Here is a 27,248-nt window from a genome sequence, read left to right as displayed (position 1 = left end):
AAAAAAAAATATACCAGCAGCAGCGGCAGCGGCAAGACAATCGAGCAACGACAACAACGACGCATGTTTTATGACTCTCATTGTCATTTATGCAAATTAGGAAACGGCAATGGCTCAGGAGGAAGACCCAAGGAGCTCCACAGCTCCAGAACCTGAGCCAAAGTCTGAGCCAGGTTCAGGTTCGGTTCCAGGGCCAGACTGATGTTGCTGATGCTGATGCTGATGCCGATGCCGATGCCAACGCCAAAGATCCATGGCCACTTCTAAGCAACGGCGCAAATTTCCCACCAAATGGCGGAGGAGCTGCCTCGTGGCTTGAACTTTTTTGTGTCATGGCCTGGTACGCTGTTCCTACGTCCTCATGTTGCCCCTTCGGCCCAACCGATGATTATGAGCAACATGTTTTATGATATCTGGCGGTGATTTATTATCATTTGATTTAAAAAGCAGTGGACAGGACACACATCAATACGAGTACATGTGGCTGGTCATAGTCGGAGACATGGCGTTATTTATAGTTTTTGGTCTGTGGGCGGAAGGGGGAACGGGTGGGGGAACGGGAACTAGTCTCGTTGCAGGGCATCTGGCATATGGTCGGGGTCGGTGTTGGAGTTTGTTGTGGATGTGAACCATAGCCGCTGCACTTCATGCTTATTATAGAAATGTGCGCTTTTATGAGCAGCGCCCAGCATGTTAAAGGTGGAGATGGAGAGAGCCTTTTGGCGCTTTTAATGAGTGGAGAACGGCAGCCCCAGCCAACAGTCCCTCGACTTTCGCTTGATCTGGTTCGGACATGTGCACAAAACCTAATTAATTTCATGTGGCGAGGGTAGAACGTTTGGCATCTGTTAGTTGTACTTAAACTATGGGCACATAGTTAATTAGCTCTAGAAAATAGTGCGGATCCCGCCATAAGTACCCGCTAAAGGCCTCGGAGGCCTGCTTAAACTCGGAGATTGATGACTTGAAGTAATGTATCTTAGAACACGTTTGTCTAATTAACTTTTCGAGTTCTCGAATCAAGGGAGAATTCTGCATTTCTATTTCTATCTACATACATATCAAGAAAACACTGAAAACAAATAAGCTAAAATATTTATTTTTTTGTAAATTTCTTCTGCATACTTTCAGGATTTCATGGATTTCCAAATGATTTGATTACCAAATTTACATCGATGACATTAAAGCAACATTTAATTGTTTCTCCTATACTTTCCTATCTTTAATTTGTGCAATTTAAAAGTATATTTGCTTAGTGGGACATTTCCTGTGTCAGTGGGACAAACAGCAGGCCGAAATTTTCAGCGCTAGAAATTAAAATCGTTAAAGCTAACTTTTACTATTTCCTTTCTTTTCATGTTTTTACTTACTTTAAAACTAGCTCCGTTCAAGAAATATTTTAAATACATTTTTACCTACAAATTAGAGCTATAAAACAATTTAAAACAAATTGGTTATAAACGTTTGTACCGTTCCGAGTTACGTCTTACGAAAAAAAGCGAAACTCTTTCCTGCATTTGCTCTGGTCTGTGATCGCAGATGGCGTTTGAGAGACAGCTGCAGTCTAGAGGCAATCAGGACCAGATCAATGGTCCAATATAACGTTTTTATGGTGTTCGTGTACAGAGGGTTTGATGGCTGGGTTTTTGGGCTCGTCCCCAGAGCGGCCATTAATGGCGCACTCGAATGGTAATTCGCTGCACCAGCATAAAAACTAATACCTGCAAAGACTGTTCATTAGGGTAGTCTTATTGGATGGGATAGCGTTTGGGGAGATTTCCTGTGGCGCTGATTTGACTGGTGGTGGTGGTGTGGCTGGTTATGAGCCCATCATAAGCGGCTTATGGCAGCTCGAGACTCGCCCAGTCGCCTGCCAATTAGCCGCGGACCATTGTCTGCCCAGCGTTTGGCTCTGGCGCTGTTTCGATTCTGAGTGCAATTGCGAGTCAGTTCCGTTTGCATAAATAACCGCTAGCCACACGTACGAGTACGAGTATTTCACAATCAATGGAATCACCTACGAGCATGGAAATTCATCTTTACGAAGTCTCATCATCCCACTCCGGTTGATGTGCTCATCTCTGGGCCGTTGAAACATTCGACTAAAAATAGATTCCAGCACTGCGGTGTTTGCTTAATTTGCTTTAATAATTTATTACTTACCTTCACATACAATCTTTAACGATGCACTTGCCACAAGTGGGTTGGGTGAGAAGTCCCGGGAGTAGCCCTCTCCTCAAGCTGTGACTTTTCGCAGATGTATAAAACCCACACCGCAACATTGACTACATACGTAGTGCCATTGCACAGGTAAAAAACTTATTAAGAAGATGTTTTTTCTATTTCTATTAATTCCAGCGTTTTTTTTCTTCTTTCAATTTGCATGCAATTAAATGGGCATTCACGTGCCACACAACAACAAAGCATAATCGCATATGACATCATATGGTCACCACTACCCTCAACAACAATGATGCATTCACTTGGTGAAGTCTTACAAAGAGAGAGAGAGAGAGAGCTTGCCTTGCCTTGCCTTGCCGTCTGCCATCCATCCACGAACGAAGCTTAACAGCCGCCGCCCACACTCGCAATTGGCGTTGCCCGTGGCCCAAGTCTTTTCAATTGCAAATTTAATTCAATCATTGACTATAATTTGGCACACTCAGAGAAGGCAAAGGGTACTTGCAGTCGCAGTCTTCCTTTTCTTCTCCTCCAACAGTCTGCGTGGCTGGAGTGCACATTTAACTGTTAAATGTTGCAGCGGCGTTTGCATTTAACACGCGCAAATTGCTGCTGCAACAACTGCCAGCAAAGGCAATGGCAAAGGCAGTGCGGTAAAGGTAGTGGCAGAGTCAAAGCCAAAGTCAAGACACAACAACCATTAGAAATTCTAATTTCCACAACTTGAGGGGCAACAATGGCTGGTAACTGCAATCAGGCATGCCAGGAAAGTCACCCACAATCGCAGGGCGTCTTTTGCCGAAGACGCCGAGGAAGATGCAGATGAAGGTGGCAAATATGTAAGTCACGTTGCCCATTCCGAGTGGTTTTGGGTCGGGCTTTGTTTGGTGTTGCCATTGACAACAGCCTAGACGGCGACTCTTGCCGTTGCCTCATCATCAGCAGCAGCAGCGGCAGCAGCAGCAACAACATTGTTGTTGTATGTTGCAGATGCCGCCGTAAACAATTGCGATAAAAAAGCGTGCGAATTTCTCACGAACATTTTGTGTATAGACGTTGGCGTATACCCAGCCTTTGGCTGTAACCCAGCCACCTATATACGAGTAATGCCATGGCCATAGTCAGCGTTTGAGACGCTCGACGTTCGATTCGCCTGGCGCATGTTCTGGAGATGGCGGCGGTATTTGTGCTTTGATTGCCCAAATCCAACACGGCCAAAGCAACATACACATCCAACAAACAGCAACAGCAACAGCAACGACAACATCCACATAAGACAACAGCTCATCCAAGACAACATCTACCACATCCAGAGCTTGACTCCAACAAGTTTTGCCTTAAGTGGGCTGTGGGTCAAGCCATGGCCGGCATTTTTTGTGGCACTAATGATTTTGGTATGGTACAATTGATTGATTGCTTGATTGAGTGCATTGAACCTTGACGGTCAAAGGGGCCTGGGCCAGAGGTCAATTGGTTTGTCAGCGGCAGCCCGAGGATGGGATGCTGATGATGTTCTTGCTCTGTTGCTGTGACATCTTTCACATCTACGACTTTCATAACAAACAGCATGGCGTGGAATAGAACTCACGTCCAGAAAATTGTCCAACTGTTGGGTTTATTATTTCGATTGAAGCAGGCAGAATCCTAGGCACGTAGCAGCACTTTGGGTTTGGTCTCTGCCTGCACCGTGGACTGCCGCAAGAACTTCTTCTGCTGCTTCGTCCCAGTGTTGTGTCTGCGGAGCACCACTTCTAATGATGCAAGCGAGGTCGTTCAGCCAGCCAACCAGCCAGCCAGTCAGCCAGCCAGCCAGCCAGCCATGCCTCCGATCTGCAACTTTTTGTTGCTGTTGCTGAGAGTCAGTTGCAGCTTTAGTTGCTGCCACAGCCTCAGCTGCTGCCTTAGTTGCTGTCTCTGTTGCTGCCTCAGCTCTGCTCCTCTCCTGACTGCAATTCTTCTCTGGTTTTTCTTTATTTTTTTTCTTTTCCTTTTGGCCCCATGCCATGCCTGGTCCATGCTTATTTTCTATTACTGCTTTTTCCACTTAAGGCCATTGCACTTTTTACGTGCATGCCACGGAGGGCCATTGCCGTTGTTGCTGCTGCTGTTGCTGCTGCTGTTGCTGCTGCTGCTGCGGCAGTTGTTGCTGCGCTAGCTGCCAGTACGTGCAAAGGTTGTGAAAATGCTGCTGCTGCTGCCACAGCGGCTTTGTGTGTGTTTGTGTGGAAAAGTTGGCAACAAATTTTGCGTCATGCTTGGAAAAAATGAAATGGAGCGAAAAAATGCTAGAGCTGGACAAAGTCAAAGCCTCCACTTGGACCACGGAGTCTTCTCAGACTCTTGCCTTGTGGCTCTTACCTTGCCTTGCCTATGCCACTGCTGGTAGTCGTACCAGGGAAATATGGGACTTTTTAGGTTCGTTGACTTCGAACATTGTATTGGCATTGTTCTTCTCACTTTATTATTTGCTGTTGCAACAATTCGCGTGCAGTAGCCACAACAGCAGCCAGAACCAAACTGGAGGAAGGCTCGCCGTGGAAAACAAAGCGCATATAATTCATAGCATCCAGGCGGTGCAGTGCAGAGCGGAGCGGAGGAAAACTGACCCTTTCATTAGACGCAGACGGGCTAACTTTATGCATCCTGCGCGTTGATTTCCATTTAAACGACAGCGTTAGAGAAACAGAAGCAGCCACAAAAGCCAAACTGGCTTCCTTGATGGCTATCCACCGGCAGCAGGCAGCAGGCAGCCTGTGAGTATTCGAGTCGCAACAAAAAGCGAAAGAACCCATTAAAATAGCTGCAACGGTAGCAAATGCAACTCCTCGACGGCTACAACGCGGTAGGTTCTTGTCACATGTGTTCAGACCCCTGGCCAGGCCTGGCCTGCCATGGCATGGCCTGCACTTTGATTTGCTGTGGCGACCCAGGCGAACACGGCCAGTGACAACTTTGACCACCGAGGTTCTGGCTCTGGCAGAGACACGAGACACCGAATCATGGACTTTGCCACCGAACGGAGTGATGTCTGCAATCTAAGAAACTTTTAGTTTTGTTTGCTAGCTAACATTTGGTCTGTATAAGTGGGAATCAAAACAATTAATCGATAATATGAATCCATCTTTCTGCTTCCATTCGACTCGCTTCCCTCTAGTTATTCCCACGTTCTGAAACGAAAGAAAGAATCTAAATTATTGCCAAAATTAGTGTAGAATTCTATCGAAATACTTTAAATATTTTCAATAAACCCAAAGCCCTTTCCCAAGCGATTCGCTGTGGAGCCAGAATTAGGACGCAGACCTGGGCCTGCGCCACGTAATGTGGTCACTCCTGTTCGTGCTTGGGCGCGAGAAAGAAAGCACTGTGGCAGCGATCTTCCACTTGTATTACGGGGTCTGCGTGCAGCAATTAGTGGAAAATTGCTTGGGAAAATTCTATCTAGAAATATGCAAAGATGCGCGGGCGTTCCTCAGTGCCTTCGAAATCAGAAGACTTAGGACACGATCTTACTGTGGCTGTTGCTCCCATCGCTGGCCAACTCATTTGGCAGTAAGCCCAAGAGACTTATTCCTCCACTTGCCGGCTAGTTAGTGAGTGGAATTTTTCAATAAGCAATCATTATGGGCAACGTTTAGGACATTTAAGAGTTAAAACGAACAAACGTTTACTTATAAAACAGAACTACCATAAACATTCATTGAACTAGAATAGAGTAAGGAGTAGTCTATGCTTCCAGAGCATCCATTTGCATGAAACCAACGAAGAAACCCATATACCCTCTGTTAAACCGGAATGACTGACTATTATCGAACGGTGGGCGACTAGTTTACTTCCTTGTTTTCAACGGCCTGGTCCAAAAACAAAAACAAAATCGAAACCTTAACCTTAAACTTGCAATCAGAGGCCCAGGCCTCGCACTCTGCTGTCTCCCCGTTGAACTTGCTGCTTGCATTTGTAAATTTGTTGAAAATCAGACGATCAGAGTGGGACACGGAGGAGTTGCATGCATGCAGCGCATTTGACGTAATGGCCTCAAACAACAGCAACAGCAATAGCAACAATCGGAGGAAAAGTTCATTACTCCACTTAAGGGTAACCTGGCCACAGCTGCACAAAGTTGAACATTCTGCTATTTGGGGCCCCAGCGCCCCAGCCCGAGTCGCCACGAATGCAGAGAGGTCGCTGAGCCATCATCATCATACACTTTGGCTATAGTCTTTTCTGTCCATGGGTTTTGGTCTTTGTTTCTGTACTTTTATTTTGGGAGTTCGCTTTTGGGATGGATCACAGAGGACAGAAAAGTTGGCTGGCTGGCTGTAGTGGGCGGTAAAGGAAGTTGTCGGTTTTCGTAAATACCAAACATTTACCAATATGCTAAACGGGTTTGTTTTCGGTTGCCCAGTGTCCGTGTCAGAGTCCGTGTCCGTGTCCGTGTCCGTAGCCACGGTCGTACTCTTCTATTTCTATAGTTGGCCTTAAGGTTAAGGGGAAATCATTTGAAAGGAAGATGTACATTAAGCTGATAGTGGCAAACAGCAACCTGTGCACAGTGCCCATAAATTGCAGTGCCAGTGGGCTCCGTAATTGGTCGTCAGGTCTTTTTTTCGGCCAATTGTTATGAACATGTCAAAGTTAACGACTTTGCCTAGCCGTCAGCCATTCGGACTGTCAGCTGGTCAAAGTGTTAAGTGGCTAAGGCAAACGAGGTGTTGCTCAGATCAATGACTCTCCCTCCCACTCTGGAAAGTGCCTGCCATCTGGCCAGCCGGCCCAGCTTGTGGTGGAGAGGCCTTTGCAAATAACAATCTATCTTCTTAATAGCATTAAATTGCAACTTCAAAAGCATGTGGGCACGATGAAGCTTGGTTCTCGATGGGCTTTCATAGGAGACTGTGATATGCCCTATGGGTTGTTCTACTTAGACAAGTAAGCGTCTACCACATGTAAGCATCGTTGTGCTGACTTTTGAGCCCAGAAAGTTGATTGAATTGTTGGTTACACTGCTGAGCCTTATTCAGAAGAGAGGATAAATTATGAATAGACAGAAAAGAATCGAAATTTTAACATTGTACTTGGATTTAAGATCAGATAAACATATTTACGTTATTGTAGCGATACTAATGAATCTTTTAGACAAACACATCACATAAAACCATATAAAAACATGTTTAATTACACATTAAAAAAATTCCAATGCGAACAAATATAAACATAAATTAAATATACCCCTTTTGGAGAATAGAATTACCCATTTACGATTTCATACAAATACTCAAACCATACATCTCTATAAGCATGAGGCTATTTAATTAATGCAAATGCCAATCGGGCATCGGGCATCGATTGCGATAAGCCATGTACTTAAGAAGTAAAATCTGTCGAAGCTGATATTTGGTGCCTGGAGCAGCTCCGGTAATACATAATTCATTGTTTGATTTGCGTTTATTGTTTTGATTTGTGATTAGAAGCCATAAATACTTATGGCACCGATGTCGTCATCATTATGCACATCATACCCTCTGAATGCTGCAACCTGCAACGTGACTTGTTCAGTGCAGCTGGGTTCTTCTTTTGGTTTTTATTTTTCCATCCAAAGTACTCAATTAAATAAAATATGTAAAGCTCGCTTGGCTTGTGTCAGGCGTCAGCCCATCCATGCATTGTCATGTGTGCGGAACGGGGCGGGTCCCCGGCCTGTGCCTCATTGCCGTATCATGCGCTATGTCATATGCCGATTGTGAGGTTTATGAGGTTTGAAAAACTTTCAAACACCTCTGGAAAATATATTTAATGACTGTCCAGTCAATCCGATAACTGCACAGTGGGTGATACGCGTTAAATGAAGTTATTTTCAATTTTATTTTTACTATTTTGACAAGTTTTTCAGATCCATATAAAAATCTAAATTTAATTTTAATATTTCTTCTCTCCTTGAGAAGCTGTGACTACCATTCTTTATGCACGTTCCACAGTGCTGTGTGACAATTGAAATGCAAAACAAACTGGTAGCAGGTGCACTTCCCCAGACCAGACCATGTGTACACTATGAGCTCATCAGAAACACGCACCCGGCGCACCAAACGACCTTGACGGAGGAAGAAGCCGAGGCGGTTGGGGGCGGTACATCACTGACACGCGTCCCCAGAACTGTCCAGGCCAGCCCAGTACATTAAATGGCAATTAACAGATAATTACGCCAAAGTGATATTTTCCCCGGGGGCCTGAAGCATCGTTAGAGTAGATGCTGATGATAATGGAAGGCCATTGTTGCGGCGGATTGTCCGTCTGCTCTTCCACTACATGGACTTTTCCATTTTCCACAACTGGTCCAAAATTCATTCGAGCCGTTGCTCATGATCTAGTGGTGCAGATGTCAAATTGATTTGTTGCGGCTTTGGCTTTGTGTGCACTCAGTGAGCTGTGACTTGGAAAACCTTTTCAACTCTACCGATCTGTGCAGCTTTCGACTACAAATGTCAGATTCAGATCAACGGAAACTCTCAATTTACCGAATGAGTCTTGTTCTTGGAGTGGCCGCTAAATGTATGAGCAAAGATTTGGGATGAAGTCATAGTTAATCGTGTTCAAGGTGTGTTCCAATATCACAAAATAAATGTCAATTGAAGATTGTGCATACATATTGGATATCTGCTTTTACTGTATTTGGACTACCGTCGTGGATTTCAAGTATATGTTTATTTTGATTCTTATTTGACAAATATTATATACATATAGTCGTACATATCTTTCGGTCACAGTTTGTCACCTCAACTGCTCCATTTACACTTGCACTGACATGACCTGGAACTGTTTTCGCTTTGTGAACAACTCGTTCAGAAATGTCACCCAACCGAAAGTGCAACGTTGGTTTCTCAATTGCAGCTTGCAGTTTGTTTACCCTGTAGAAAATGATATTCTAGAGCTTCTGCAAATAAATAATCTAAATCTTTTGATGTAACAAGTCACAATTTGTCGCATTTTCAATGATCACATCAACGTTAGTCACTAATCGTACTGGAATAGGTTACCTATAAATAGAATAGATGAGTATTATACGATACCCATAAATAGAATAGGTGATAATAAAGTAATTTTTGTTGCAGTAGCAAGGCCCACAAGTTACAACCAATAAACGCTACATTATCGCTGCAGAACGCTGCACTCCAGGGGACTTAGAAATAAAACTATTCAAGACAGGAATATTCGCAATAAAAGAAATGTATAACACTTTGTATATCCGTATGAGTTGATCAAATGACGAAAGCAGCTAAAAAATCATAGAAATTACATAGTCATGTCTGATCAGTCACAAATTTCATGCACTGTTGACCGGTGGGCAAGAGACCTTGAAAATATTGTACAATAAATATTCCAAATTTTGTTTTTTTTGTTTTGTTTTTTAGCAAACTGGCAAGTGCCTCTCAGTGCCGAACACAACTGGAAGCGTTCAATGATATTTAATCAAGTGAAGGTATACGACATGAGTATCAAAGAGCTTCTACGTGTACAGTGGAATATCAAAAATGAAAACCAAGCACAGAAACACACTTGTTCTAATTCCTGACAGTTTCTAGTTAAGGACATTTTCATAAATAGAAAATTATTAAATTTCAATACAATTAATTAGGCATGCTTTACATTTACATAACGCTAAATTTCGAAGTATTAAATTTATTTAACATATTAAATTCTTTAAGTAAATGTTATTTTTTAGTTTTAGCAAATATTTGCGTTTCATATGAAAAATCTTTACCTTCGTGAAAACAATAAAAATGTTTAAGTTCTTGTCTCTATTGAATGTTTCATAAATTGTTCGATTGAAAGTTCTGTTCCCACATTGACTTGATAAATATTCGCTAAAATTGGCAAGACTTCAAGGTTGGGTGATTTGTTAATTTGTTTGTTAAACACATGTTAAAGGTATTATCCATTCATGGAATTGAATAGGCTTTTGCAATATTTATGCAAAGCAATGCTTATTCAGGAGTGTTTTAAAAAGGCATTAAATGTGTTTAAAGCCATATTGATGACATTTATAATTAGACACACGCCAAGCACTTGCATCGGCTGGGGTTTGATCAGCGGCATAGTTGAAGGTCCAAGACCCCCCTCATTGGGCAGAAGGCCTGACAGTTGTCTGTGACTATAGATTATGATTATGTATATGGCTAAAGCTGCGGCATCTCATCCAAGTCCGCACTTCATTAGCATTGGGTTAAGCTCTACGAAATGGAAATGATGGTCAGCAATAAATTTCACGTAACTCGTTTAAAATGATCAATTGTCCTTCTCTGCCCCTATTAATAGTGGGCAACTCTTGCTACTGGGACATGTACCCAATAGAAATGGCGTGTGACCCAAACGAGTCTGGTCTACGCGAACACTCAAGCGACACCCATCGCGACACACACCGAGCGAACTTACATTGAGATCCACTTGGAAAATACCCATGCCAAAACAGCAGCTGTCCAGAAGCAATGTTTGCATGAGTAAGTGGAATATTGAGATCTTTGAGGGCCCTCGGTAGCGTAATTCAGGCAGGCTGACGGGCCAAGAAGTGGAAAAAATTCCACTAAAACTAAAACCATAGATTGGAGCCGACGGCGAAAATAAAAAAAAAGGAGTGGGCACTTTACCCTAGAACATATAATTCTTGGGTTCGATGGTGAAAACAGAAGACACGATAACAAAGAGTTGAATTAAAAAATGATTTCATGGATAGACACATTCGTTTTACTTTCTAAGCAATATATTCCAGTAAATTGGGACACCTCACCGAATATGTTCATAGATATGTACATACATATGTATGTATGTATATGTATATATGTATAATTGATATATAATGTTGATTATAATGATTATAATGTATATAATGTAATTATATACTGTAGACAGAGGGTTAAACTGTATATCCGCATGGGGGGAAGTCCCTTGATTCAATTTAGTACGTTCGGTTTCATTATGCTGTCACCGTCATCTCGCCTCGTAAATTGTTCTTCATAAGCTGAAATGAATTACGTTATACGAGTAATGAACAGCTATCGATTGTAGCGCACCTTAATTTTTCGATTGTGTGACACATTAGACCCCAGTACATAGGCCAGCTTGGTGTACGCTGCCTCAGAAGTTATATCCGAACCGGATAAAACTCCCAATTTGTTAAGCTCTGCTCCAGCATCGTAAATTGCGGCTACTGAGCCGGACAGGCATTGAGTGCAGTTGACAATGATAACACCTCGATGCACAGCTTCCTGTAAAAGATCAATTATTTCGGTCCTTTTTGAGGGTATATTACCAGTGCCATAGGACTCCAGGACAACGCCCTTTATGGGCTCCGCCAGAGCCGATCGAATCACATTAATTGAAATATCTGGAGTTATTTTCAAGGTGGCCAAATTCTTCTCCAAGACACCTGTCACAGCACGCAGCTTGTCTCTGGGTGCCGGGCGTATCTGGGATCTATCTATATTTATGACACAATTAAATGTGCCCAGCAGCGGAGCATTAGGTGAATCGAAAGCTTCCAGAGCGTTGCAATTGACCTTGACCGTTCGATTGCCACGAAGCAGTTTGTTGGCGAAGACGACGCACACTTCCGGTATTTCATAGCAGCCGGCAATGATCAGTGACGAGACTAAGTTGTTCTTGCCATCGGTGCGCGTGTCGTAGATGGGTATCTGCGACCCGGTAACGACCACCGGCTTAGCCAAATTATCCAGCATAAAGGACAGGGCAGAGGCAGTATACGCCAACGTATCGGTGCCGTGGATTACAACAAATCCATCGAAGAATTCATAATTCGACTGTGGGTTAACGATTTCTGGGATTTATGGTTATCTCATAATTATTTTCAACACTTACCGAAATATCATTGGCTATACGCATCCAATCAATCCCCGCTATTTCACTGGAGTCCAGCAATGGATCGTACTCCAAGATTTTGTAGAGAACCCGACACGATTCGCCCTTTACCACGGGCAGCGCCAATTCGTCCTTATGTTTCTCCGGTGCCCGTAGATTGGGGTCGTGCAGGTTGGCATCTTGCCGAAGGAAATTCTCCAAAGCCTTCGGCTTTGGTGCCAATACTAAAATATGTCTAAGAACATCACTGAACTGGAGCCATTTGGAAGGCACCTACCACCAACGTCGTTAAGCACCATGCCAAAGGTGCCACCAGTGTAGATAACAAAAACTCTTTTTACTTTGATATTTTCAGACATTTTCTTTTTCAATGAAAATTTCTGTTTCAGTTATTGCGTTGGATGGACCGATGGCACGTTGTGTCAAACATAAACTAGTACGATTGGGTTCAGTTTGCGCTCTTTTATACACTGTTTGCAATGCATTTAATAATATTTGGGTTTTCCCTTAAATTAGCTCGAGCTTTTCTATCTTTGAGTGCGCTTTCTTTGAGTCAGTCACTAACCATACAGTATGTCTGATGAATCCGCACGGTGAAGGTTGGTTATCGCTTCTTCGATTTTTATTTTGTTACGAGGGTCCAGTCCAGCTTACGATCCCGACCTGCCGCAGCATGTGAAGGATGAGCAATGATTGTGGGGGTGGGTGCCGAACAAAGATTTTAGACAATAATATTACAATTGTAAGCATTTTCTGTTGCGTTTTTCGCGAAGACGCACGCAAAACGGAACACTGCAATGTATTGGAATTGGTACGAATCAGTTTAATACATATTTACATATGTGAGCGGCAGTGCTTTTACATATGCACAATAGATAGAGCCGTGCCGAGCCCTGGTTCAAATGCACATACTTACATATGAAATTTTAATTTTTTAATTGTGTACTTCCCCTTAAATGAAGACCGCGATATGTGCTTTTGATTGAAAGTTTTAAATCAGAGGAACATGCTTTATCAGAAGCGATAACAGCTAATGGTGGCCGCCCTTGATAACAGCGGACTGTAAGGTCACTCTCACTCACTCTCGCGCTCTCGCCCACGATACACGCGGCTTGCAAGCTCGGCGTCTAATCATTAGTAACGTGCCTATAACCGAAAGCAACTGCCGCGCAAGTTAAAATATATGGGTACGTACTACATGTACTCGCATTGTATGTACATATGTATATGTATGTATCTAGATTCTAGAAACACCCCGCGACTTCTTCTATAAATAACTGTATAACACAGCCATAGTCAAATGTGGGAGAAATTCAGCAATCTCAAAGGAATGGTTTAGCAGAACATTTTTGGATCCAGATCCCTTAAGTCTTCTGCTCGCTGGCTAATTCTCTAAGTAAGAAATATTGAAGTTTCGAAACCGTTACAAATTATGATGGTTTTATTACTACCAGTGACGTGGCAAAAGTAACGGAAGTGATTACCATAAATAAGTGAAACAAAATGATGAGCTGGGCAAACAAATAAACACAATAATCAATAGACACTTTCAGAAATGTATGTTTATATGCATGTTTGTATGTATGCTCTGATGTTCTTCGCGAAGAACGGAATGAAAAGGAAAGACGGATTTGCATGCGTATGTAAAGATTCGGACCTCCGAGCCAGCCAGCCTTCAGTTGTTGTTCTATTTCATATATTTCCTTTTGCACTTGGCTTTTGCGCAATGATTCATAACTGTGGCGGCTGTGCCTCTGTACCGCTCCCTCGTGTTCGATTCTTGAATTCAATGTACATGTCGGTGCTATCTTGTTCTTACAAATCGCGTGCTGATCGAGCACTGCCGTTCCCGATGCCCACCCCCTCCCCTGGCACAGCTTCGATTCTGCTTTTGCTTCGGTCTGTGTTTGACAAGAGCGCTACACACGATTGTAATGATTCCCTGCGGTCCGGTCTGTGCCCGTCGAAGCTCCAATAAGAATTATGACTTTTTCAATGTGATTTCATTAATTTTGTCTGCTAGCCTTCTTGTACGATTGTGTTGCCTCAGCTGTGTCGCCGCTGTTGGTGTTGATGTCGACTCTTACTTTGGGCGCCTTTTGGCAGCACATTTGGATTTCTAATTCTGGCATCGTCGGCCAAGAAGCGTGTGCCAGTTCCTTGAACCCAAGACAAAAACGGACAAAAAACGGGGCAACTTAATTAACTTTCAATCGCTGTCGTTGTGGCTTACTTTTTCGTTTCCCACTTTAAAAATAATTGCATAATGTAACTGGCTTCAGGTAGATACAAATACTCTACGACAACAATTACCAATATCACTTTATGACTATTCCAAATTCGGTACGTGTTTTTTAATGATGGTTTATGACGGTTGTTCTTGTATTCCCGCAGATTTTTAATGCAACTTCGTCACCTGATTCATCCATTTCCTCAATGAGAAAGAAGCACTGTCGCGGCCTTATCTGGCCTTATCGCGAGAGCTGACACCATCAGACTGTTTCTAGTAATCATAATACATTCGTGTGATTTCCCCATTTTTGGGGGATCTGGAATCTGTGAGTCAGTCAGCGCAAATCACATACAAAAGAAAAACGTTTTGCGTTTCACTTTTTATTTTAAATGCAATTTATAATTTCCAAAAGACCCATGTATAAATTTAGAGTCTTTAGCAACTGTGCTGGTCTTTAGCAACTGTTTAGCATTCTGCTGGTGATCTCATTGTTGGCCAAAAGAAGCAGGCGTGCAGAATTCCGCTTGAGATTCGGCTTCTTCGACTTCCCCTTAAAGGAAATACTCTTGTATATAGATTTCAGTGGTTTCCTCTGTTCTGCTTTGTTCTGATTGCGCTTGACTGATTTTAATAACAGACCTGTGCGTTAGACCCCGGCTATAGGTTATTAATCAAGCAGGCAACTCGAGTATTCCCCTTTATTGTATTTTAATTACCTGGAATCACGGCTGCGGGCATGGCGGACATGATGTCACCTCATCTGGCAAGGCAATTTGTCACACATCCAACAAGAAACAAGCACCAAATCACCGTCTAAACACCTACTCTTTTGTGGCAGTTCCATCACTTCATCTCCATTTCCATTTCCATTTCTATCGCCAAGTACTGGCCCGAGATGATGTTGGTTGCGATTGGGATTGGGCTGTTGGGCTGGGCCTTCGTCCATAAACTGTAAGCTTGTTTGTTGGTTTTTAATTGGCAGCACCATAATCTATCATTAATTTTGCCATAAATTGTTTCCATCAATGCGAGAGCTGCCGCACCAATCCGGTTGCCCGGTTGCCCGGGCCTCCCTGTGGAGAGCATTTTATTTATTTTTATTTTTCTATAAAACGTTCTTTTTATCTGCGTTTGCAAGAATTATGCGCGCGGCTATAAAATAATATGCTGCCATAGCAACGCCGCGCCAGCCAGAGCAGACAGCGACTGGGCTGCTCCAGTAGTAGGGCGCTCCAGTGTATTGTGCATCCTCGGATGGTCATCCTTTGGGCCAATGCCAACTATTTAGCCGGCTAAAAATAGCGCCCCAACACACATACCAAAGCAATTGCAATCACTCAGTTTGTTGCTTAAGTCTTTTGTTTTATTTCTGTTTGCATTTTTCAGTGTCAGGCCTGATGCCTCTGCAGCCCTCTGTCCGTTGCCCCAGAACGAAAAAAGGAGGCAATCGGCATGGGATCGCCTCCTCATCGCCTCTACTGAAAGTGAGTTATGCAGTGCACAGTTCATAGAATATATCTCCCATTCTCGTACACACTCATATACTCGTATTTCATCACAATGTGAACTATTTCCCTCTGCGCCATCCGATATGGGATCGAAGATCACTTGAGATGAAGAATTTCATCAGGCTTTCACTCACCATCAAACGCGGAAGACCAGCAGTCTGAAAAAAACAGAAAAAAAGGCGATTTCAATAAAACAACGCCAATGGGCTAAATGGTGTATTGGGTATTCATGGCCGAAGCTGGACATGGATCTGGCCATGGCCATGGACGAGGTACCTCCATTCACATACACATTTTGTAATAAAATTAATGACACGTCATTACCTTAATATTGTTGTTACAATGTGAGCCGCAAGTACGAGTACTCCTCACATCGTGTTGCAGCCGCAGCCGCAGCCACAGCCACAGCCATGGACTGCGACTGGGACTGGGCCTTCGTGGGGCAAGTACGAGAGTAAGTTGAACCGTTACCAGAGTCTCGGTCCAGAGCTGCAGGGTGAAAAAATTTCTTTATTCTTTTCGGCCAGCACCCGTCATTAGTTCTAAAGCATTTAGCGTTTAAATTGATAAACAACATTTACATGCAAATTGCCGTAATTTAGCGATAACATCTCTTTGGCCCGGTAATGCGAGTTGAGAGGAGGACCTCGAACTGAAACAGAAACGGTTCTCAGGCCCGCTAATGAGCCGCGAGTTAATGCCTGCCCTGGGCTGCACTCGGCCAAAATGGTAATTGAATATTAGCTGAAAAATCTGGAAAAGGAAAAGAGTTTTATTGGGAAAAAGCTAGACAAATTTGCGGGTCAACCGCGTATGGTATTTCTCACTTTGGATCGCTTAAGATCTGCTCAGTTGTCCGCTAAAATGGCTGAGGGAAAATATCTTTCATTGGTGATAGGCTAGACAAATTCGCGGGTCAACTGCAGTGAGCATTTCACTGAGCATTGCTTTGATAGTGGGGAATCCGTAGGGCTGTTGGAGTGTGGAACTGAACGATTTATGTGAGACTGGCACGCCATGTTGTCGCTCTGATGTGGCACTTTAAATGCCGATAGCCGCTTCCCATTGATGCCTTGGAATTTGTGTAATTGCCCTCGGACTCTCGACTGTAACAGGCAGTCAGGAATTCGCCTTTGTGACAAGGACCCTCTCTGACAGACAGATAAACTTTAATTGATTGTGCGTGATGCGTGTGTGTGCGTAGTGGAAGGCCCAACATAACCCACCAAGACTCCTAGCTATATGTCATTATGGAGCTACAGAAGCCCTTTGACTATCACCCACAATGCGCAGCGGGATCGGAGTGCTTTGCATGAGGCTGCTGGGTCGGCTGCCTCTGCAGCACTTCCTGGTTGCCTCTGCTCGCAAAATTGCACAATTGCAATGCGCATTTAGTTATGCAAATTCCCCATACATATTTCTCAGACGATGAGCAAAATATTAAAATATTTTTATGACTTAATAAAACATTTTTTATTAAATTCGAGCAGCCAGCGGACATGCATTTCAAATGCAAATCGCATGCAGCAGCAGGCCAGCACCGAGCAGAGCAATCGCCCGCGGGCTATGGCTTTAGCTTTGGCTTTGGCTGTGGTTCTGGTTCTGGCTTTAGAATTTGAAATATCTTTGAATTGCAACTGCCAATCGTGCATGAAGTCGGACGATGAGCCACCAGCCCGCCTCCATGCCGTCTCTCCGGCAGAAAAAGCAGCAAAAGTAAATGTTTAATACATAGCGCCGTGCACTTTTCTCTCAAGGCAAGCGTATAATTTAAATTTAAAATAAATAATAAAAGTAAGATGATGCAAAAAGTGTCGGGCATTCATGCACTTGCGATCACCTGCCTGCCAGTGCAGCAATTTTAAAATTATAAATATATTCCGAAATATTTCAGCCTATCCCAACCCTGAAGGTTTCCTCCCTATAAGAAGCTTCCTTAGGATGTTTATTTGTACAAACTGAATATCTTTGTATTATCAGATCATCAATCTTTTGCCCAAAATCGATATTGCCTCTGGGGACAGAGTTCAATTGGATCGATTCCCTCCTGTGTCCAATCCATATGCTCCAAAATTTAAACATTTCCAGTGGTTTGCGGTGCACCGAAGACATAAATTCAGAACGATTGCCGGCCTGCTGCTGCTTTCATTTCAACAGGAAGAGCGAACAACGAGAACAAGAACTTTTATGGAGTCCATCCAGGATGATGATGATCCCGCTGAGCATTTCGGTCATATTGGGTAGAACATAAATCTGGAATGCCCGTACCCCTGCCACGGAGAGCGACATGTTGCGTGTGACGGAGCCACCAACAAGCCGCTGGTTGCGTGCCACATCATCGGGGATGAGGAAGGGGATGTGTACTGGTCTGTTTATAAGGCGTGGCATTCGCAGACGCGAGAATTTCATTGGATTTTGTGGCATTTCTATCTAATTAGACGAAATGCCAAAGGTGCTCAATTGGCGCCTAAGTGTTTGTGACCAAATCCAGCAGGTTGATCTGATTAGGTGATCGCATCGAATCGAATCGATCCGACTCGATGGCTGTTCTAATGTGTTTCGAGACCGACTTGGGCATGGTCAACAAGATCCAGCAATTTGTTGCCAGCCGGCCATAAATGGACTTGCAGCCGGCTAACGGTAACAGTTAGCTGGCCAAGCTGTGATTTTCATTTCAATTGAGTTATCTGCGAAACGGTCCCAACGTGAACGGCTAATTTGTGGCCAGCGTTAATGAACAAAGAGGAGGAGTCGGGACGCTGGATTTGGGTCCATGACACACCATGGCCCGCCCACGCGCCCCATAAAACAAGTTGCACTCGCACTAAGCCTTGTTTTGTGTGGCGGTGTGTGACTTTTTTTTGGCCAAGCCAACATCTGGCTAATACATTTGTAACGGCTAACTGTACATGAAGCGACAATATACGAGTATCTATGGCATCATAGCGGCCTTAGGAAGCGGCGATTTAAGCTATGGATTCGACTTATTTGATGCCTTTTAATTGATTTTGATTCAAAACAAAACGGTTTTCAAAATTAACTACAGATTCATTTACCACGTCTCTTATTATATCTGAAGGAAAAGGGCAATTGGCTCTGCTGCTCTCAGCAAGCTTTTGGCACAGTTCCATCGGCAAGCTCGAGCAAAGTCCATCATACTCTTCATACCCTAAGGATATCGGGCACAATAGTAGCCGCAAGCAGACTGTGTTTTATTTACTTTGAAGCGAAACCATGAGCAGGCGAGGAGGTAGGCGGCGGCGGCTCAGTGTGCGCACTGCGCAGGCAGATAAAATCATCGACAAGCAACCGTCGCGCGTATCCGTATCACGATCGCCCAGCTTTGCCCGGGCCTAGGCATCGGATGCAGTGCAGTGCACTTGACTTTGGCACAACTCTCTGATCCGATCTGCTCTGCTCTGCTCCGATCCGATCCGCTGCGGGATGTGCTCGAAGAGGTGGCCTGTCCACACATTGCACTAATTATGTAGCTGCGAGAGCAAAGCTTGAGAGGAATCTAGCGGTTGTAGTGTAATCTTTTTGTCTTGCCTGCCAACCCACAGTTCCGTGGGCGATCTGTTGCTCTGTTTTGGTGCAGTTTTTCGGCCTTCCCAAAAGATAGAGAGAGAGAGACAACTAGAGAGAGAGAGAGAAAGATCCGCGCGATCTGCATCTGCGTGATCCAATGGGACGTGGGATGGATCGGGTGAGCAAGAGGCTGCTGTGGCCATAAATTAGAAGTATGTCATTTGGTTGCTACCGCAGGAGAAAGATCCAGAATCAGCATTCGGCTATAATTTCATGCCCAACTCGGGGGAGAATACCAAGTTGTTGGCGGAGTTTCACAGTCGCCGTCTTCGTCTTAGCCTTAGTCTCAGTCCCCCAGTCCTTCCGTCCATGATATCCAATTTCGTAATAAAGCATAACGAATTATATGCACTCGACTTGCTTTATTTGAAGCGACTTGCTGCCGCTGTTGTTCTCCGTTTTGCTGGCCAGTTAACGGTTTTGGCCGGTTGCCTCTTTGGGATTTTAGCCAAGGCAGTAGATGACGATGAAGCAAAAGAAATTGCATGCTGCAAACGTTTTTTTTTGTTCTTTTCTTTTCTTTTAGCATTTTATGCATTTTTGAGGCAAGCAGCCAAGAACAGAACTCTCATCGAATATGCGATTTATGCGGCAATTTGTAAACGAAAATGGCTCTTGCCAAGAATTATTATTGTCCATCATGAAAAACAAAAAGGGGTAGTGGCAGCGGCGCCCATCCACAGAAGGCAAGAGCCGCGTTGGAGGTGCTGCCTGCAGAGGAACAAGGGGAAAAGATATAGTCAAAGCCATGTGGAGAGGCTCTTAGCGGCATTTAGCAAATATTACGAATTTATACCCATTGCATACCATAAAACAAAGCTATTTTTCTCCACTCCTCGATTCTAGGGAAAAGCATTTACCCATCGATTGGACTCCACATTGAGAGGGTTCTGTGGCATTTGACATTCGACTTGCCCAAACACTGAATGATGAATGGAAAAGCGCTTTGACCAGCAGGAGGTATGGTTTTCATAATGAAGTGGAAGTGGCTCGATGAATGGGAATCTACGCATCTGTAAGCATTTGTTTATCTGCAACTTGGCGATAGATTCTGGGAATTGGTTGAAAATTAGAGTAATAAAACGTAAATTTCATGAATCGAATGGATGGGAGTGTGTGAATATGGATTTACTAGTATATCTTCGATAATTTCGAACTTTATCTGGTTTCTTCAATGGTTCAACTTCACCTATCATAGAGTTGTACCCATAAATGTTTTATATTGTAAAATATGAAGTCCCTATATCTATGATTAAACGGAGTATGCTGCCAAAAGCAAACATAACTTAGATTTCACAACACAAGAAAATATGCCCTTGGCCCAGCGTGGTGCGGCAGGCCTAGGGCGAGTTTATAGCTCTGGCAAGAGGCGGCAAAAAACGCATAAAATTCGCAAAATGGGAAGCCTTGAACTTGACCCAACCAAAAGGCAGAAGCGGCAGCACCAGCAACAGCAACAGCAGCAACCGGCAGCAGAAACAACAATAACAATAACAGAGGCACAGTGTCAGGGGACTGAGGGAGTCCAAAACGAAATCGAAGCACTGACATTGACGCCCCGACCAGGGTCTGGTGCCATGGTCTGTGATCTGGTCTGGTTTGAGGTTTTGTGAGCAGCTCAGTCAGCCATGTAAGAGGTTCAAGTTGAGGACCAAAGAGCGCAGCATGAAATGTTATTACATGCGGGAGGGGTCTCGGCCTAAAAGAAAAAAATCGGAAAAAAAATTAAACCTTTTGACACAAGCGACGCGACGCTTGGACGAACAGCGATGCAGTTGATGATGAGGATGTTGCCAGGCTTTGGCTGTGGTTTCAGATTATTCCTGTGGTTGTTGTGGGCAACATGTGGATGCTGCCAATTACTTGTTGCAAGCCATCAACATCAAGCGATTTGGCCAGAGAAGCCACCACCAAGCCGACGCTGCCGCCGCGCCGCATTGGACCACTCCACTCCGCTCGTTGGCGGTGTTGGTGGTGTTGATAGCCATCTTCTTCAGCTTAATTTAGCATGTCTGCTTGGTTCAACACTTTGCGCAGGCAGTCAGCCTCAGCTCATCCGCTCCACCATTCTCATTCTCATTCCCCCATTACTATTCCCAGTCCTGGCCGCAATCCCTTGGCCCCTTCGGAACGACGGACGTGCCCATTTGGCAACTTGATAATCTCTTTCTTAAGCGCTGCGGCCAGCGCCAATCACTCAGGGCCGGCGAACACTCTATTCCACATCCACATTCACATCCCTTCATCTGCCCATCTCGGCCCATTGCTCATCATCAAACGTGAGCGCTGTGTTCCTCTTTTCTGTAATTGTCTTAAATCAATCACAGAAAAGTGTTATTATGACAGCGTTATTAATCGTGACAGCGCACTCTGCAAATTGCCCCAGACAGGAACGAGGACTGGGACCGGGTCCGTACCTCGATTTTGGTTCCGCCGCAGACACACAGGAGAAAACTACTACGAGTATGCGCCTAATGATTTGAACTTGGACCGACATTAGTGCATAATGCCCAAGTCGGCCAACCCTCTAAGATCTGCGGCTCTTTCGGCTTCAGCTTCGGATTGGGGCAGAAGCCTACCTTCGTATGGGGGCCCACGCGGCGAATGCCGCATTAAATGCAAATTATTTTCAATTCTGTGCCAATTGCTGTGCTACTTTTTGACTTTACCTGTCGAGATATCTGCTGTTCCCCCACTGCTCCCTGCTCCCAGCTCCCAGCTCCCTGCTGGTCTGTGGTTCAGTTCTCTTCTTTCTTCTGGTCGGTTCCGTTCCTGTTCGTGCGCATCATCAAAAGCAAATCATCGTCCAAAATAGAAATGCCATTCCACGTACACACCGTCGCTACCTCTGGCCAAAAGAAATTTCTTTGTAGTTTTATTGATTTTTCATGTTCCACAATTGGCCTGGCCATGCGCACAGTGGTTGGAAAGTAAGCAAGAAAGTGGAAGCAGCTCCAGCAAATTCAATAATTGTGTGTGAACAAATAGAATGGTAACCATTTAAATGATTTATTTTATATTCATTAAGTAAATTAATATTTTTATTAAACAGCATAATTTTATGGTAAACTTTTCAAGTATTTCTGAGATTTATTTATTGTTCTAAAAAGATTTCCAATGCCTCCATCGCATGCCCACTGTGCCATCGCATAGACCGTCCATCATAATTGCGGAGCTGCTCGTTCTGTGCATCTGATTAGAATTACAGAACCGAGAGAACTGGCTAGGAAATGTGATTGCGGCTGGCAGGAAATTGAGGTCAGTGTTATGATTGTTTTGTGGATGAGTTTTCTGCCTTTGTTTCTTCGGCATATTTTTGCAATTTGCGTTGAATTGCTACGGGAACAGGCCTGGTCTGGGTCTGCGTCTGCGTCTGCGTCTGCCAGACCAGAGAGTCGGAGACAGAGACAGAGTTTTAGATGGCGATTCTTGGGGTTAGTTCGAGTCTCTCTCGAAGACCCGGATCAATGTTCATTGACATTGGCACTCGACGACGCTAATCAAACAAACAAACGGAGCTCATTAGAAATGGTTTTTTCCCCAGAGTTTTTAGCACCCAGCACTGCCACACCATAAAAGCGAGGCTCACTTTTCGACTCTAACAAATGTGTGGGCGTGGCAAATGAGGTAAGACAGGGGCTTGCAAGATTCGCGCCTCTCAGCAACGAAATTGACAGGAAAAATATTTTCTAACTGCCGCGCTGGAGCTGTTTTCGCTTTTCAGTTGCCGCCGGCTAGCCTGGGCCACTCAAGGAGCTGGAGTTTGGTGCCTCTGCATCCGCTGATTTATTATTTGCGTATGTTATTTGGCTCACACACACAGCCCCTGTCGTATATCATGCCACAAGGAGAGGCACAAACATTCCAGTTGACAGTTCATTTGCCTATGTGATTTGCTGGCAGGGGACAGGCTCTAAGTCTGGCTCTGGCTCTGGCTCTGGCTCTGGCTCTGGCTCTGAGTCGGAGTCTGGTCTGGGTCTGGTCCGTACGCAGATCCTAAACAATTTATGACTGGCACTGGAGGCAAGCAACTCCAATAGCAACTGCCACTGCAACTTGCTTTTCTAATTAGCATTTACAAATGGCTGCCGTTTTAAGGGCCCTTCGGTGGCCTTTGGTGGCTCATTAGGATCTCTAGTGCTGACAGCTGGAAAGTCTAGTTGCTAATTTGTCACTGAATGCCATTTGCAGAGGGTTCCTCAAATGTTTGCACGTTCCACGGAAAGGTATTTACATATGGTAATAGAAGTCGGTTTTGCTTTCGACAGCCTGTGTCTGTGCGTTGATAGGCGTTGGAGTACAACTTACAGAAGGACTTTAGATTGGAATTTTCGAGGTGAGTAATCATGTACAGGGTACAGCTGTGAGCTCATATCTATATATGGTTTCCCTTAGAAAAAATGTTTTATGAATACATTCTTGCGAGAATGTGCCAACTCTTATCGAAAGGCATTGCTTGTCTTTGCTTAGGAGGAACCTCTTAAGGGCTTTCAAATAGAGGAACCCAGTGCAAGGCTATCCACTGGAAATTAACCAATCACTTAGCATTCAAATGCCAGACCAGGGCACACGTGCAGGAACTCCTATCGGAGGGGCCGTCGCAGCCACAAGGCTGTCATCTCTGGCGTCTCAGAGTCGTCTGCTTGGCGCTAATCAGGATCGGGGAATTGGGTGCGGCTCCAGCTCCACCCAGTGCCCCGTGTCTACTGCCTATTCATGTGTGTGTGCCTCTCCACTCATATAATTTTTAATGGCTTTCGGATCGCTGTGGCTGCAAATTCACTTGCCTCTCGTTGGCACTCGTCCAAAAACTAAGACGACACTTGAGCAGTCAAATGACCGATGAGCAGCGATCAGCAACTGGTTTCTTGAGCCCGAGAATCTGCAGATCTATGAGCTCTTTTTTTTGTCTTCTAATATTCGGTCATGAATTTGCAGTTATGTGTGAACGATTCTGGATGCCTGCAGTCATCGTAATTGGTTGACTGCACTTGGATTGATCTGTCCGTTTCGTGGAGAGAGCGAAAAAGTATGTCAATGGCTTAATTGGCTGTCTCTGGTGGGTGTTCAATCAATCATTTCGCTGAGCTACCGTTAGGCTCGACATAAGACAGAGGACAGACGACAGACAGACCATTCACCTGACTGTTTTGACTGTTTAACTGGCGGAGCACAACTGTACACTGTTCTGTACTGTACTGGATTGGACCATCATCAAGTTGTCTGTCTCTTTGTTTAAGCCAGAGCAAAAATGAAAAACCCTTGCGGCAGATTAACCCAGACAAACCCTTCATTAAAGCTACTTAAGTTGCTACCTATTTGGGGGCAGAAGAGGACATGGAAGATTCATCTTTAATTGGCACCGAACATGCAACAGTTTCATTTTTCAATTTTAACTGTAAAAACAAACACGTTATCCACGCCGCTGTAAAACAAATCAATTTGCCATTTTCAATGCCACAAGACCACACTGCTCAGAGCCCTCAGCTCTGGGCCGGGGTCTTACCTGGAATTCAATTAAGCCGCCCAAATGGATCCTTTGGAACAGTTGTGCGTGAACTGCCACAGCACCAAAACCCCTCCTAGACGACTGAGATCATGCAGTCAACCGAGACCAGAGACCAGAGACCAGAGACCAGAGACCTCCGAAGCTCTGGGTCTAGAAACCCCTGGCATGGGGAGGAATCTCAATGTAACTGCAAACCCATAATTAAAAAAATGTTTAGCTCTGGTTGAAATTAATTTTGAATATACCCATACTCCGGCTGAGACTCTGCTGGCACTTGACTCGGACATGGCAGGGTTTTGCTTTTGATGCCGAGCCGCCGCGCAAATTGCCTAGCCAGGGCATCAACTCTTATGCCATGGGAACCCAGTGTACAGATGGCTCTTCGTCTGGATCTGAATGACGCGCGGATTAAGTTGAGCATTCAAATTGAAACTGACATCTTCTGGCCGAGGCCTCTTCACCTCTGCCTCCACAGCCACTTCACACCGCCAGTCGCTTGTCAACGCACCGCGCACCATCATCATATCATCCCGGACAGAGTCCGTTCCCGGCCATAAAATATAATTCTCCCATCCCCCCCATTCTCCAAGAAAATTAGTTACATTGTCTGTGCTAATAAAAATAGTGCTAAAGCCATAAGGAGCTGCGAGACTGCGAGACCAGCCGTAAAGTGTGGATCAAGTTTTTAGGGCCACGAACCTTAAGCAAATTTGCTGCATCCTCTGCGCATCCTCAATGCCAAATCCATAATTAAATGCGCGCATAAAAATCGGTTGGGAAATATGTATTTCCAAATGGCGCTAATTCAATTAGACAAAGCCATTCAACAGGCGCAAATGAGAGTCAAGTGCTGGGCTTTGTGGCTTCTGTTTGTGGTGTTTTTTGTTTGCGAATGCATTTGACTAATTGCCACAACCTACGCGGCTACGTGGAGGTGTAGGAAATGGTCTGGCGGTTATGCAACCAGGTCAACAGAGGCACGATTTGGCGAAGCTCTGACTATGATGAACACCTTGTCCGAACGCCCGGCGATCCATCAGCCACCACTGACTTCACATGCGAGTTGCTAAAAGATATTCAGACCATACCAGCATACGGAAGGTTGCTTTGGTTCTGGCCGCACTCGTAGATTGCGAAATCAGTAGCCAGAGTTTTTGGGCAACATTTCTTGTACAGATCATCATTATTTAGTTTTAAGTGCTCTCCTATTATATTTAAAATTGGCGTTTTCCGATTGTTTTGGTAATTATCATCATATGTTCTTTTGCCAAGTAATGATTGGAGGTCTTATTTTTTGTCAGAATTGAGGCAGAACAGTGAACCATTATTTCTGGTTAACTGTGTGTAAAAAGATGCACAAGTTCATAAGAAAATGTATACTTTGTATACCTCTGAATCACACTTACATTTTCAGCTAAAGAAACTTTACATCCCCCCAAAATAGTATCACAAATTAATCATTCAATGACAATTGAAACTTTCAAAACAATTCAAATGCATAGTTGTTTTTTTATGACAATCGAGAGTCATGCTAACTTTTCCATTAGTTAAGCCCCAGCTTGAGTCATTTTCCACAAAAACCACAAGAACTTGATTCACTGCAGTTTCTTTTACTCAAATTCTGCAACGTCTATTGCATTTTCAGAATGATCGATCATGTGTGATGTCATTCCATCGATTGTCTATACCACGAAATGAAATTGAATGCCAAAACTCCAGCACGATCAATAAGCAGATGGTTATTTATGTTGGGGGTCCATAGAGATGTCGGCAAATCTTGCGGCGTTGCGAAGAGATGACGGGACACCCACGTAGGCGTTGATTTTAAGCTGATTTCAAAGCCAGACAAATGTGCGGCTTAACGTAAGAACAAAGTTTTGCACGCCCAGCGGCTTAAAATGAAATTCAATATGATTTTTTTTTTTGTTTTTCGTTAGTTTCATGGTATTTTTTTCGCATTTTTGTTAATTTCGTTTGCCTTTTTTTTTTTGTTGCGTCAGCACACACGAGTCAAGTTCGTTGTCTAAGTCATTCGTTATGGCCCCAGAGAGAATGGCCAACTCACCACGAGACCGGAATGTTTGATTGTGCTCTCGCTCTCTCGCTTGCTCACTCTCCCGCTCTCTGTTGCCAATTGGAATTGTCAAAACAATGACGTCAAAGCCCGTAAAACCAAAACAAACCGAAGCCGGCCACGTGATTCGGCAAGAGAAAACTTGTTCGCGGAGAGCATATTTCCAGCTGTCAATTTCTGACACTGGAAACGGTTTGTTTACTTGCGAGAGGCAGTGCGCTCTCTTTCCATGGATCTCTCCACAAGCAAGCGATCTCTTTCCACGAATCTCTCTCTCTTTTTCTGTGGGGC

General features: G+C 44.2%; 1 protein-coding gene and 1 long non-coding RNA gene across 2 annotated transcripts; one reads left to right on the top strand and one right to left on the bottom strand.

Annotated features, from left to right (window-relative positions):
* Positions 1-10,961: 10,961 nt before the first annotated feature.
* Positions 10,962-12,485, bottom strand: LOC117901796 (L-asparaginase-like). Its single transcript, XM_034812707.1, has 4 exons — positions 12,323-12,485; positions 12,046-12,269; positions 11,241-11,987; positions 10,962-11,188 (listed from the first exon to the last, which is right to left on the bottom strand). Exons 1-4 carry the CDS (start codon positions 12,402-12,404, stop codon positions 11,144-11,146), a joined length of 1,098 nt encoding a protein of 365 aa, XP_034668598.1. The 5' UTR covers positions 12,405-12,485; the 3' UTR covers positions 10,962-11,143.
* Positions 12,486-13,111: 626 nt separating this feature from the next.
* On the top strand, positions 13,112-20,904 carry LOC117901797. Its single transcript, XR_004649341.1, has 3 exons — positions 13,112-13,232; positions 15,665-15,762; positions 20,221-20,904. It is a non-coding gene; the product is annotated as an uncharacterized LOC117901797 (long non-coding RNA).
* Positions 20,905-27,248: the final 6,344 nt, after the last annotated feature.

The sequence above is a fragment of the Drosophila subobscura genome, chromosome U, assembly GCF_008121235.1.
Source record: "Drosophila subobscura isolate 14011-0131.10 chromosome U, UCBerk_Dsub_1.0, whole genome shotgun sequence".
NCBI classification, from domain to species: Eukaryota; Metazoa; Arthropoda; class Insecta; order Diptera; family Drosophilidae; genus Drosophila; species Drosophila subobscura.
Note: the sequence above shows the minus strand (reverse complement) of the source record. Positions and strands in the feature narration are given on the sequence as shown.

Excerpts from the sequence above, each read along its gene's own strand:
- LOC117901796 (XM_034812707.1), bottom strand. The coding sequence starts at position 12,404 with ATGTCTGAAAATATCAAAGTAAAAAGAGTTTTTGTTATCTACACTGGT. Across the intron at positions 12,270-12,322 it reads GGTGCTTAACGACGTTGGTG|TATTGGCACCAAAGCCGAAG; the intron begins GTAGGTGCCTTC and ends GACATATTTTAG. Across the intron at positions 11,988-12,045 it reads GTATAGCCAATGATATTTCG|TCGAATTATGAATTCTTCGA; the intron begins GTAAGTGTTGAA and ends GTTAACCCACAG.